Genomic DNA, 14,280 nt, shown 5'->3' on the forward strand with positions numbered 1-14,280 from the left:
CATTAAAATTTTCATGAAAATAATTTTTATCGAGAGGATAAACTATGAAAATTTTTAATGGTTTGTTACAAATAATTGAAAATTACGTGAAATTAAATTAATCAAACAATCAATGTGAGAAAGCCTAACTTTAGTTATCAAGGTCGTAGGTCACAATCAAAAAACATGAAGAGCTAAACTTGTGAACAATTAATAGTACATCGTTTATATTTTGAACTAGTATGAAAAATCTACATTATAAAATTAATATCATGATGCAGATGTGTACTCGACTATTTGTTTTTGACTTCATTCTAATACATTTTTCAGTTGGTCACGGGCGAGAATACAATGAAAATCTCTTTCGATATGTTTTGCATGTGTTTTTGTTTAAATAACGGGCAAACTTTTGTCCAAGATCAATCGAGATTTTAAATTAAGCAATTATGTCCTAAAACTCTATCTAACTCAAGGTAACTTTAGCGTGAGATTTAATAACCTAAAGCCTTTTGTTTTTCATCCTAGGGATCTCGAGGCAACTTTGGCTCGAGTTTAATAACCAAAAGCCTTATGTTTCTCATTTTGGAGGATCTCAGGACAACTTTAGCTTGAGATTTAATAACTAAAGTCTTCTATTTACTCATCCCGAGGGATCTCATAGCAACTTGAGGGATTTCAGGGCAACTTTGACCAGAGATTTAATAATAATAAGCCTTTTGTTTTTCATCTTTAGAGATCTTGAGACAACTTTGGCTTAATATTTAATAACCTAGCCTTTTGATTTTCATCCTAGGGGATCTTGAAGCAACTTTGGCCCAAGATTTACTAACCTAACACCTTTGTTTTGGCTGACTTGTTTCTTTATTCTATGACTTGTTTCTTTATTCGATTCATTGTGTTTGGTATTAATATTATATATATCCAACTTTCTCGTTAGTTACATTTGTTCAATCTTCTTCTAATCGACATTTAATAAACAAGCTTTTGTGAATCTCCTTCTAATTGAATAAATGTTTTTAGATTACAAGAAGGCTCTATTAGCTCATAGTTATACGGTTAATTGTCTACGAAACAAGAGAATGTAATTTGGGAATAGGGTTCAAAAGAAGAGCGGGTTACATCATATTCGAAATGTTTACAACAATAAATCCCATAATCACCTGAACCATGTAGCTGATGAAGTCCTCCAAATCGTCTATGGGACCTAATTATATGGTTCACTCCATGTGTTGCCTCCTCTCTCTCCCATCATCGCCAGTTCCATGAAATAAATAGAGATATCTTTGTTTCATCCTCGTCACTCTCAAACTAAATATTCAGATAATCTTTATCCAACTTAGCACCGTTAATATTCATCCTATCGCCCAAATATAATCGTCGCAGTCTAAGAGCTTTATTCTTTTCAAATTCAACCGCACATCTTAGCCCATACCTCAACCCCATGATAATGTCAAAATCTTTCCGCCCAAAGGAGACCTCACCTAATAATTTAAAGCTAATAATGTCCTCTCATTCATCCTTAACCTCTCTCAGCAAGATGTAAAGGCACATAGGTCCATTGAAAACCAACTTAACGTCCAATAAATGTCCAAACATGGTTTTTCTAAACATATACATTGCTTAGGCATTAACTTGTTTTCAATATTCGAGACTATTTTCACTAAGTATAAACAACAGATTAAGTTTGCAAGAAAAATGTATGCATTGACGATTTTGGTGACAAGAGGCATATGCTAAACATAAAACATACATATCAAAATAAAACTAGTAATCTGTCATAAAACTTAGGGCACTCTAGGGTCAATTTCAACCGAGGAATTTAACAATGAAACTTGGGCAACATTGCATCAAGATGCCACGAGATTATGGTTTTACTTACATTTTGTGATGTATCTTGGGTTAATCTCTACCGAAATCTACACTGATAACCTCACATAATGCAAATGAAATGCAACAAATCTCAGGACTCATTCAACAAATCTTCGAACAATTTCATCAATCTTGGCCGAGATTCATCATCTATACATGCCTAAATTGATGAAATTGTTGAAATTAATCGAATAAAACCACCTGGATTAACTTAATACTATATAAAAGAAGAAAAAAAACTCCAATAGCCAAAGTTAATTACCTCTACATATTTAAGCTTGACATATACTTGAGGATACACTTTGTAAGATTTTGTCAAGTAAAAATCAGTCAAACTTGAGAGCAAAATATTCAAACCCAACCAAAATGAGAAGCTTATTTGGGGAAAGTGAATATCAAACGTAAAAAAAAACGAGAGTATTTTGATAATTAGAATAAGACATGAAATCTTTGGGGCTATCTCGACCAAGATTGCTCGTAAATACAAAATGGAAAGTTTTTAAAAATGTTGCTTTTAAAATATAAAACTTAAACGGTGTCATTTTGTTATTTTTGATGAACCCTACTGTATATAAAGGTAGAAAACGGTCAATTGTTACGTCCAATTTCACTAAAATAAATTAAAAGTAAATCAAAATGAAACAGCCAAAGGAAGAAGACGACTGGAAGGTGATTGTCATCTGAACTTGAGGCCTAAAAAATTTGTGTGTAATTCTTGAAAAAGCCCGTTTGTCAATTTGTATAATTCACCATTGATCCACCAGTTGAGGTCTCTCTCTCTCTCTCTCTTCAACTTCCTCATTCATTTCTGTCTTAAGAAACAAACCCACGTCTTTCACGTTTCTTTCTTATCAATCTCTGATTATATTACACCATCCTCAACGATTTTTTAGATTTTGATTTTGCATAGCACCTAAAAACTCTTCTTTCAAACTTCACTCCTTGTTTGTTTTCCTTATATCTGAAAACAACCCTTCATTCATTTTGTAGTCATCTGGGTTTGAATCATTCTCTTCTTTTTGCTTTCTAGTGTGAATTTCTCATCATCAATTGAAGAATAGGAAATCCCATTTGAGGAATTGGGCATTTGTTGTGGGAGTTGACCAGTCAGAGATCTGAAGCTCTGTGGATTTGGGAGCGAGAAATGGGGAGCTTGGGGGCGATTTTGAAACACCCAGATGACTTTTATCCACTTTTGAAACTGAAAATAGCCGCTAGACATGCGGAGAAGCAGATCCCACCTGAGCCTCATTGGGGATTCTGCTATACCATGCTGCATAAGGTCTCAAGAAGTTTTGCACTCGTTATTCAGCAGCTTAAGCCCGAGCTTCGCAATGCTGTAAGTTGAGCATCAAGTGTTACACGTCTTTTTTTTTTTTTTTTTTTTTTTTCTTATTATTCTTAATATTGATAAGTTGGTGTTTCTTTAGTTGATTGAATCAGGTTAATTTTCTGGGTTTATGGTGCTGACGATGAAATCTATTTATCAGCTCTGTTGGATTTTTTCTTTTTCAGCAGTTTGGAGGATTGATCGTTTTTTGCAACGTTGTTAGTGAAGAAAAATATTGATAGCCGTAGAATCTGATGCTTTTTACCTTTTTTACTGAAGAATACACAATTTATAGCTCCAATATCACCATCACAATTCTGTTGGAAAGTAAAATAATGGATTCGGGATTATCAAAAATCAACTCGATTTTGTAAATGATACCTTATGATTTTAAACACTGTTATGGCTCGAAATCTGCAAATCATAATATTATATCTCAATTAATTTTCATGAAACTAGTACCTATACAATCGTAGAAGCTACCAAGGTTAATTCCATTGAAGTTACCACTACCACCTTTAATGGGATTGTAGTGTTTCTTGATTTACTAATTCACAGCAATGTTTGAATCTATTCGGGAAGTAGGCAAACTAAATGAATTTCATCTGTAGTTTCCTTAACCATTTATCCATTGACTTTTAAATGATGCAGAAGAACACACACACATATATATTTGGACAATTCAGCTTTTCTCACAAAATTGCCAACTATATGAACTCATATTTGTACCAACCAGGTGGTTCCACTATTTTTATGAATAGCATCTACTGGGCAATTTATTCATGTTTACAAATCTTTCATCACTTTGAATTCTTTCCAGTTTCATTTCCTCATACCATAACACACTTGCAATTATGCCAATATTTCTTTTCTTCAAAGCTATGCTGGGTATTATTTGTTTATTTTTGGACATGTCATTCACTGTCTTTACTGCATTGGATTGTAGTACAAGTAATAGCTCTTACTACACAATCTCAGTGTTTGTTTGTCCAGTTATCATTGAAGTGTATGTATTTGTTAGTCCATCATAATAATTGTTAGCTTATAATTTTTGTTTATTTCAGGTGTGCATATTTTATCTTGTTCTGCGAGCCCTCGACACTGTTGGTATGAATGACCTCTTTACTTCTTCTTGTATGTGAGATCCTGATGTATGCATGTTAGCCTTGAGTTCAAGAAATTTAATGGTTTTTCTCCAATATTAATTAACGTAGGTTGAATATAATAACTATGTTGCCATTTTAGTGGCTTTATACTGTGTTATGAAGAACATGTAGAATTTCCTGTTTGTTTCATTTTGATGTGGATTAGCCTAATGGTCTTATTATCATTGATATTTTTCGATTGACAGCATTTGCTTCTATCCTTAGGCTTCATGTTGTACCTTTCATTTTACTCCTCTCGGGTTTCTGAAAGAATTCCCCTCTGCCCTCCAGATAGATGTTTTGAAACTGATCTAACATTAATATTTTCTTTACAGAGGATGATACAAGCATACAAACAGACATTAAAGTGCCCATTCTGAAAGCTTTTCACTGTCACATATATAACCGTGATTGGCACTTTTCATGTAAGTTTTGTACTTATAATTCTGTCCTCTCTTTAGAATAAAAAACAAATTAATAAAATAAAGTTCTGTGCTTATGAGTAGGATGTTTTAAGAGTGATTTTTATTTAGGTTCTCCTCTTCTTCTACTGAATGTGTGCTTGTTTCTATATTTAGGTGGCACAAAGGACTATAAAGTTCTGATGGATGAGTTTCATCACGTTTCAACTGCGTTTCTAGAACTTGGGAAAGGGTTGTTACTGGAACCTACTGATTCCTATCTGATGCTTTTTGACAAAGACAGTAATTAATTGTTGATCAATGTCTATACCAATGTTTTCTCCCCCCACATCTTTTCTGGCTTGGGGACTTTTTTAAAGATCTAACTACAACTAATGGTTCTGGGATGGTGGTACATAAATGACGATGCTTTTTCTGAATTTAATTCACTTCATCACTGCAATTATTTCTGCTTTCTTATTTTCTTTCTTAAAAGAATACATAAAATTATTCATTTTGGTATCAAATAAAAGGTCTTCAACTTGTTGAAGTTCTTAAAATGGAACATCTCATTAAAAATTCTTGTGTTTAACTCACTATGTTCAATTGCTTCTGCAGGTACCAGGAAGCGATTGAGGATATCACAAAAAGAATGGGTGCAGGAATGGCTAAATTCATTTGCAAAGAGGTACAAAATGAGTCTGTCATCCATATTTTATATTGGCCTTTAGATTCACATTCTATTTACTTTTGACGCAATATATTCCTTTCGTATGTTGATTCTTTATTTGCATTGCATTTTGTGCCATTTTTTTAGCACTAGTCTATCGATAAGACCTGCTTAGGGGCCGCTAAAATTAATGCTCTTAAACTATTTCCTGTTAATTTATCGAAATGTCAATAATACGCATTTTCTTTTTCTTTCCTACCTAATAAAGTAATAAATTAGTTATAAGGAACATAGCTGAAGTAATGTATTGACTCGTGAAGAGACTGAAATATTTCTTCTCTTCTTGTAGGTAGAGACGGTTGATGATTATGATGAATATTGCCACTACGTAGCGGGACTTGTCGGACTAGGTTTATCTAAGCTGTTCCATGCTGCGGAGTTGGAGGATTTGGCACCTGATTCTCTTTCAAATTCTATGGGATTGTTTCTCCAGGTTAACTACTATAACTTAAGTGATCATCGTTCTTTCAAATAGTTCATTAACTTGTTAAAGTTTGACTCTGACATGTTCGTTTTTTAACTATTTAATGCAGAAAACCAACATTATCCGAGATTACTTGGAGGACATTAATGAGATTCCAAAGTCCCGGATGTTTTGGCCTCGTGAGATTTGGGGCAAATATGCTGATAAATTAGAGGTGTATAAGTCTATATCCCTTTTGCCTTTTGCTTTGGACAATCTAAATCTTATACTATCTTTTAATCTGATTTGATTGTTTCGTCTCTGTGCTGTACAGGATTTTAAATATGAGGAGAATTCAGTCAAGGCCGTGCAATGCCTCAATGATTTGGTCACTAATGCTTTGAACCATGTGGAGGATTGTCTGAAATACATGTCCAACTTAAGAGATCTTTCCATATTTCGGTTTTGTGCTATTCCTCAGGTATGAAAAAATTTCTCTCCATGTAGGATAAGTCATACGCAAGTGTTTCCCCTTTGTGCTCATGCATTTGTACCGTCAGACTTGCAAACTTATACGGACCTAATGGCGTGGTTCGCCCCTTGACCTTCTTCTAATAACTTTTGAAGCAAGAATCAACTTTTCCAAGCATGCTTATATGAAATGATGATTTCAATTCCGTTAATAATTGTATATACCAGAGAAAAGAAACCACCAACACTTTTTAATTATACAAGTTCATTGTATGTACATATTTCTTCCTGCTTCATATTGAAGCAATGGTCCATTATTGCACAATTAAGTACAAAATTTGAACCAAATAAATGCTGCTGTACATTTCTTTCATGCCAAGAACAGTATTTTAACATTTATATAGCAGTAATTATCTAGTTTGGTATCTTCTTGATAGATTATGGCAATTGGAACTCTAGCATTATGCTACAATAACGTAGAAGTCTTCAGAGGGGTGGTTAAAATGCGCCGGGGTAAGATTTTCATTTACGGTTCCCTTTTTATTTTTTAACAAATAATCTGTAAAAAAAATCCCCAAAAGGGTGCACCCATTGGGAGAGAAGTTAAAGAGAAATCTATCCTTTTAGGAACTACTCCTAGTTTGAATTTTTATGGCTTTTGTTCTGCAGGTCTTACTGCAAAGGTCATTGATCGAACGAAAACAATGGCTGACGTCTATGGAGCTTTCTTTGATTTTTCTGTTATGCTGAAGGCTAAGGTAGAAATGTTCCTGTCAGACTCGGCGATTGCTCTGTTATCGCATGTTGCTTTTCTGCATAAATATCAGAGGTTATCACATCATCATCTAAAGTTGTTTTAGAAAACTAACATCCATGGGTTCTACAGGTCAACAGCAATGATCCTAATGCTTCTAAAACCCTGAGCAGAATCGAGGCAATACAGAAAACCTGCAAGCAGTCGGGAATCTTGAACAGGAGGTTTGTATTGTCCGTCCTCATCACTTAATATTCCCCTATCTTTCAACCTTGAATTCCTCTGCGCCCGCCCTCTGAAAATCTGTTGTCTGTGTTTATTTGTTCGCCAGGAAATTGTATGTAGTCAGAAGTGAGCCAATGTTCAATCCAGCTGTGGTGAGTTTCTATTACCCAAATCGATTCAAAACGAAATCATTACAACGTAAGAATATCTGATGATATTTCTGTTGTTCCTGTCCAGATTGTTATACTTTTCAGCCTATTATGCATCATTCTTGCTTATCTCTCTGCCAAGCGATTACCAGCCAACCAATCTGTATGAGCGTCAAACTCTAGTAAGGTTAGGTTCGTACCGACGGGATCAAAGGAAAACAATCAAACACTGTCTAGTCATTCATGCTTCTAACTTTGTTCTCTTGGAATGCAGTATATGAATTCCAACAGAACACACCGCAAATGTGCACGTTATGGTTAAGTTTCTGGCTCCATTATCTTTCTTAGAGCTTTGTTTAAGTATTACAATGGGTGATAGTTACTGTTTGTTTAGTACAGAGCAGGAAACAAGTGAAATCCTGTAACCTTCTAATGGTTGTAGTGAGAAATACATGAAAATAAGCTTGTTATATTCATCTTTTTTCAATCTTATAATAAGGAATTAAGTCTTTGATTTAAAATCTCTTCATAACAGTAAGTTGCAATTAACATATGTTATTCATCTACTTCTGATCTGTTTCTTGCTGATTGTTTATTTGCTTCTTTTTTTTTTTCTTTTTGTTTTTTGTTGTTACTTTTGATTTGGGGGTAAAGCTTTTTCTTTTAGATTGTGAACTCCCTAATACCAATTTAGTGCACATCAAATTATATTTTTTTTTATGCCATTTGAAACCTTACCAATACAAAGGAGAATCTGTTGGATCAACAGAAATGTTGGAATCTCAAATATAACAAAATGAATCAAAATATTTATAAATATAGAATAATGTCGGTTTTTCGATGGTAGACATCGGTAGAATTTTATAAGAGATCGTGGTTCTTTATTGTTTAACATTAATATATTTTTAGCTATTTTGTCATATAAAATAATTACCCCTACAAAATTTGTTGGTTTGAAATAGTGTAAAGAGAATTATTTTTAATTAACGTAAAACATTTTCCCGTTTTTTAGATAAGTTGATATGTTTATTATTTACATTTACATTAATAACAAACATTTTGTTGCTTGTTTTTTATGTTTTATGGATTTTTGTACCGTGCAACAAAAGATGTTGGTTCATACATATTCGATATCAAAATCCATAAAAATGTGAAAATATCCCTGTGGTGAAAATTTTATTAAGTTTGATTTAAATTGTTATCTACCTAAAAAGCAGTTTTAAAAAATGAAAAGGTAAAAAAAATCTAACTTTTGATTATATGAGTGAACATAGTTCAAAGATAATTGACATGTACTCTTTTACGGAAAGTTCAAATCATTTTTTTCACTCGTTCTAAAAAGTTCAAATCATTTTTTTCACTTGTCCTAAAAGGATGTTGATAAATAAACACAACTTATTGAATGTTCAAATCTTCGAACCTTTTCCCACTTATCCTAAAACGCTAAATAAACACAATTGATCAAATGGAGGTTTCCATGAGTATAAATTTGCATTAAAAAAGCATCAATTCATTTTCTTATGATTAGAGGTGGCTAATGTACTTGAAACAAAACAATCAAAAGGAGATACAAGAAATAACATAATAAATGCAATTTTAGATTGAGGATGTAATCGAACATATTTCAACGAACATAGTGATGGCATATTTTAATTAAAGAATTTGATAATAACTTATGTTTGTTAAGATTAAAAGTCTTCTATATCATGCAATATAGAGTTGTCCATCTTTGCTTAAACAATTGCATCAATAACTACTCAACCTAATGTTACAATTTGACCTATAAAAGTTCAATTTTCATGTATATAACCCCAACACAATCACACCAACATAAGTTGCTACTATTCGATTGTGTATATATATATTAAGAAAAAGGTTTTTTTTTTCTTTTCAATCATGGACTAATTCGATATAACAACCCACCTGACCCCACTCATATTCCAAGTTTGTGGCATAGAAATATTGCTCCACATGACAATCTGAATAGCTGGGCCCTTCGTGCTATTCTCCACGAAACTAATAAAGAAAGCCTAAAAATCTTACTACATTTAGAATCATCGAATAATCAATACTTCAAATACAGAATATAGCTTTTGATGGGTGACAAACGGCAACAACAGTGGTAGATGTGAAAATTGAAATTTTCAATGTCTAAATCACAAAAAGTTCTATAATTTACAATAATTCATCAACAATGCACAACTTTAAATAAATAAAAGTAATGAGATAGAATTAAAATCAACAAAGTTCTTCATTGGCTAAACTGGAGAATAATACAACCGTGTCAAAACAGAACGCCAAATAGAACCTTTCCTAAAAGGGGGGAGGAGAAAGAAAGAAAGGGAATAAAAAGGGGGTAAAAAGCAATAAAAAGAAAGTTTTAAACCCACCCCACAAAGATCAATTTTAGATATTGTTGATGTCTATGTTACAAAATCTCAAAAATTGGTAGAATGTGCATCCTATGAGCAAGAACATGATGCATCATATGAGTACACCTAATGAAAGAAGAAAAAAGGAAAAAGAAGAAAAAAATACACATACAATATTCCGAGACGAATAAATTGAAGCAAAAGTGATCAAAACACCTCAGCAACCTTACTTGCGAGTACGCGTTCTCTTCTTTCAATATATCCAAACGGGAACCAACCTGCTTTACCTTTGCACTCTCCCTCGGCCCAACCATTGTTCGACACCTGTTCAAAGAAAGAAAGAACCAAATGAAAACACAATCGGTAAGTAAGCAAGGTTCGTTCCAAATCCGAAAGGATAACTTTGAAATGTTGCCATTCAAATATTTAAGGGTGTATGAATTTAGTTTACAATACATAAACGCATGTAACCTTTCTGACAACGACGTAGTCGCCAACTGATAAATTGAGCTCAACGTCTGACTCAGCTAGGTACGGATGCATAACCTACAAGAGAGATGATAAAACAAACAAGACAGTAATTTACCCAAGAAAGGTAAGAAAGAACAAACAAAAATTGCTCTTTGTTTCAAAACTACCCCTATTCTTTCTAAAGTTGCGACATTATCCTTGACCTTACATAAATATGTCAAAGCTACCTTTGGAGTAAAAATTCGTTAGAACGTAAGATCAATTATCAAAACTGGGATTTGAAAGTGTGTCAGAGACCTGATTGAAATTGAAACTTGAATACTACGACACTGTTGCAGCTCACCACTACAATCGTTCCCATTCATGTCCAAAATTCTAATAGATTTCTATTGTGACTTTTGAAAGAATATAATATACGTAGTTCCCAAACAAAGAGCAAAGTTGGCTAGCATTTTTATAAAACAAATAGACCAAAGAAAAAGGAAATTGGCAAGCTACCTCTCCCAAAAAGTAACCCATGGCATCTGTTGAGCCATTATGTGCTTGAGAAGCAAATACACCATTGACTTCTTCATATGATGGGGGAGGCGGCATGCTATTGTCGATACTTGGACCAGGAGGAGGAGTCGGGGGAGCTTCAATTCTCTGCCGCTCCAATATCATCTACCATCAAAAGAATATTACATGCTTAATAACTCTTCAACATTAAGTGAATAGCTTCATAACCAAACTGGCACATGATTGCTACCTCGCCTTCAAGCTGATCAAGTATCTGAAGGACTCTCTGATGATAGGCACGTTCTGCTTCAACCTTCAAAATACAGGATGATACAATACCATTAATTTCGACCTTTGGACTCCTAAAAATAAAATACATCTAAACAAAATCAGAAAACCACCAAAAGTCCTGATAACATTATACCCACCATGGCAATGAGTCGTTGGAGAGTTAGCCTCTGTTGTTGAGCTTCAACAGCAGCCATGGCTGCTGCAGCTTCCTTTCCCATTGTTGCCATATTTGACTTTAGATCATGCAATTTCGCTTCGGCAGCTTCCAACTTCACAGTAATCTCAGCATTGCCCGGTGCTTCCCTAACTCTTGCCTGGCGCTTGAAAACCTCAATAGCCTGTCTAGGTAGAACATAAAGTGCTACTTAATTAAACGTAGGATGGAATTGAAACCTTACCAAAGTACATCACATCCTGAGCCAATAAAAATATATATTAACTTTTTTTTAAAAAAAAAGGCCTATTTACATATCAAGAATGAGAAAAGGTACGCATGTAACCCTCAATCCCATTGTTGTAATTTACATCAAGTCAAGTCATTTCCTACTAGTAAATCCACAGTTTCTACTTATTATACTGTAGGACTCCATCAAGAGATAGGAAACTCCCACTCCCATTTACTTATTAATGTAGATCCACCAGTTTTTACCATAGCATTTTCCTTTCTCCGTAATTTTATTGTGGATCCCATACAACTGTAAATTAGTTTCATATAGGTCAAAGTAGATAACATCGCTAGTAATGAATCTCATTATCATTTGGATTCCATAATTATTTTAGTAAACCCAACATAAAATTTTCAGATCCATTTTTCACATATTTCATAACAATTTTTTTCCCTTTTCCTATGCATTCCGATAAGCATTTCAATTAATTTAAATAATGGAGGATCTTAAAGTATTGACGAATTACCTGAGCTTCAGCTTCTTGTCGCATTCTATCATATCGTTGAGCAAGATGTCGAGCATCCTCCAAAGGAGCACCCATAACCATTGCTCTCAATGGCTCTGCTACCTGTTAATTGAAATGTGTAAGTACACTTGAATCACTGTCCTTAGTGAATAAAGTATCATTTAAAGAGTTGCAACTCAGGATGGATGGGTTCCTCATCATTTCAACTCAGAATGGGCATAGTCCTTAATTGCCTATATTCCTAACAAAGAGATCTAACCATGAATTTTTAACCTGAATGAGTTATGCACGGCCCTTGTACTTTTCTAAAAAGACTAAATCATCTTTAAAATTAAATCAGCAAGAATTTGACTAGCTATAATTCAAATGACATCTAATCTAGCACAGAAATCCATAATCTAACCTGAGTGCCAAGAGCCTTCAGCATGTTTCCACGTTCTTTCTCCATTTGAGCTCGGGCTCGCCCATAATTTAATGCAGCTTTCGATAACGTGCTGCCACTAGTACATGTATTTTCAGCACCATATTTCCTGCTATCCTCTGACAACTTTGTTCCTATCGAATAATGAGAACAAACAGAACAATGACAAAATGATCTAAATGTTACAAACAAATATTATCTAAATCTCAATTCAATTGTAAGACTTTAAACTCAAAGATAATTATTTTTAAATAACAACAATGGTTAAAAAAATAAAAGAACTTACCTATTTCGACTTGTTTTGAACCGGTTACAATATATCCCTCTACTCCTCGTACAATATCCCTTTGAAAGTGCTAAAAGAAGAAAAAAATTCACATAAATATAGAAACAACCATTTGAAAAGATAAAGAAGTGAAACCATAAGGATGAGTAGCAACCTTTCCAGCACGAGTTGATATATACAACTTTTCTAGTTTTTGGTGTTGGTGAAGCTCCGCCTCATCCGTAATAATGTTATCCGAACCTCCATATCCTCCAGCACCAAACTGTTTGAGTACAGCCTACAATACAAAATGAGGTTGCATTATGTCATTGACTTTTCTAGCAGTACCAATAATACACAAATAAAATCTAAGCTAACCACTCTTCCATTAAAATTACGATAAGCAACCATGAATAAACAAATGGAGAAGAGATATGATCAGGAAATGGATCAGAAACACATTCCTTCAACTTCTTTTCCATTTCTATCTACTTTCTGAAGAGCATTTCTTCTGAATAAGACACTCACCCACAACTCTTTAAAAAGCATAAAGTTACAGTTACCTATCACATCAATCCTGTTACAATAAACAAAAAACTACCGGCTCCTAGCTGATAAGAAATGCCGCGGAAAACACATTCATCTCTATCTTTAAATTATCCACCAGCAAAAGATAAACGAAGATTAGATAATCAAAGATTTAACTTCCAGATCCATAAATTCGTAAAAAAAAAAAGTCATGAATCAACAAAAGCATTGACATCCGAATCAAAGTCACATAACCAGGAGTAGCATTATCGAATATTCCGAAATAAAGAGAAAAAAAAAACAAAAAAACAAAAAACAAAGAAGCTAAGGCATGAAAGAAGAAGAAAAATATTTACAAAAATGAAGAAGAAAGCTTGAAGAGATTGAAGAAAACACAGAAATGGATCTAAGCAAGAGGAAAGAGTTTAGGGTTCGATCGGAGGAGGGGGAAAAAAAACCTGTTGCTGGCGAGCGACCTGTTCACGGAGCTTAGTGGCTTGCTTTCGGATGGCATCCATACGACGGGAGGAATCTGGGCGGGCGGGAATCGGAGGAGAAACGGCGGGGGGATCGGAGAAGGAAGAAAAAATAAGATGAGAAGAGAGAGAGAGAGAGAGAGAGATGAAAGGTTTTTGTTTTTAAATAATTTGATTTAGTTTTTGAAAATTGGGAAGAGAATGAGATGAGCACTTGAGGCTTTCGGAGGCTTCGTATTTACATTTGTCTCTCTTTCATTTTCATTACCTAAAATCCTTTTTTTCAAAAAACAAATGAAAGTTTCTTAATTTCTTTATGTACAAAGTTATGATTATTTACTTTTATCCTAAATTAATCCTAAGATGGTTTTTTAGTTTTAAATACTAAAATTGTCAACAAAAAAAACGTTCGTGTAAAAGATTACGTGAAATTCACCGACTCCTTAAACCAAACTAGGAGTGAATTAGTTTATATTTATCGTAGTTTATAAAATTTTATTATATTTGTAAAAACATTGACTCGTTTATGTAAAAGTATCCAAATGTTTTTTCCCTAAAGTTTAATTCGAAAATTGTCTCCATCTAATATT

The 14,280-nt window shown here is 33.7% G+C and overlaps 2 protein-coding genes across 6 annotated transcripts; one reads left to right on the plus strand and one right to left on the minus strand.

The window, feature by feature from the left end:
• Positions 1 to 2,388: 2,388 nt before the first annotated feature.
• LOC101205767 (squalene synthase 12) lies at positions 2,389 to 7,985 on the plus strand. Of its 4 annotated transcripts, XM_011650958.2 has the most exons (15): positions 2,460 to 2,617; positions 2,879 to 3,187; positions 4,243 to 4,285; positions 4,659 to 4,748; positions 4,902 to 4,977; positions 5,343 to 5,412; positions 5,744 to 5,887; positions 5,988 to 6,092; positions 6,192 to 6,338; positions 6,766 to 6,841; positions 6,998 to 7,086; positions 7,215 to 7,306; positions 7,414 to 7,459; positions 7,545 to 7,643; positions 7,731 to 7,985. In XM_011650958.2, the coding sequence occupies exons 2-14, from the start codon at positions 2,993 to 2,995 to the stop codon at positions 7,623 to 7,625; spliced, it is 1,254 nt and encodes a 417-aa protein (XP_011649260.1). In that variant the 5' UTR covers positions 2,460 to 2,617; positions 2,879 to 2,992; the 3' UTR covers positions 7,626 to 7,643; positions 7,731 to 7,985. The 4 variants fall into 4 exon arrangements, with proteins under 4 accessions (XP_031737128.1, XP_011649260.1, XP_031737126.1 ...); XM_031881268.1 differs by having other exon boundaries at positions 2,389 to 2,517; positions 7,545 to 7,977; XM_031881266.1 differs by having other exon boundaries at positions 7,545 to 7,985.
• A 1,700-nt stretch (positions 7,986 to 9,685) lies between these two features.
• On the minus strand, positions 9,686 to 13,886 carry LOC101205534 (SH3 domain-containing protein 2). 2 transcript variants are annotated; one of them, XM_031881536.1, is made up of 10 exons: positions 13,673 to 13,886; positions 12,862 to 12,984; positions 12,708 to 12,777; positions 12,404 to 12,555; positions 12,001 to 12,102; positions 11,226 to 11,426; positions 11,048 to 11,110; positions 10,798 to 10,962; positions 10,285 to 10,374; positions 9,686 to 10,152 (listed from the first exon to the last, which is right to left on the minus strand). In XM_031881536.1, the coding sequence occupies exons 1-10, from the start codon at positions 13,730 to 13,732 to the stop codon at positions 10,036 to 10,038; spliced, it is 1,143 nt and encodes a 380-aa protein (XP_031737396.1). In that variant the 5' UTR covers positions 13,733 to 13,886; the 3' UTR covers positions 9,686 to 10,035. The 2 variants fall into 2 exon arrangements, with proteins under 2 accessions (XP_031737396.1, XP_004150141.1); XM_004150093.3 differs by having other exon boundaries at positions 10,300 to 10,374; positions 13,673 to 13,885.
• Between the last annotated feature and the right edge of the window lie 394 nt (positions 13,887 to 14,280).

Source organism: Cucumis sativus, chromosome 2 (assembly GCF_000004075.3).
Source record: "Cucumis sativus cultivar 9930 chromosome 2, Cucumber_9930_V3, whole genome shotgun sequence".
Taxonomy (NCBI): Eukaryota; Viridiplantae; Streptophyta; class Magnoliopsida; order Cucurbitales; family Cucurbitaceae; genus Cucumis; species Cucumis sativus.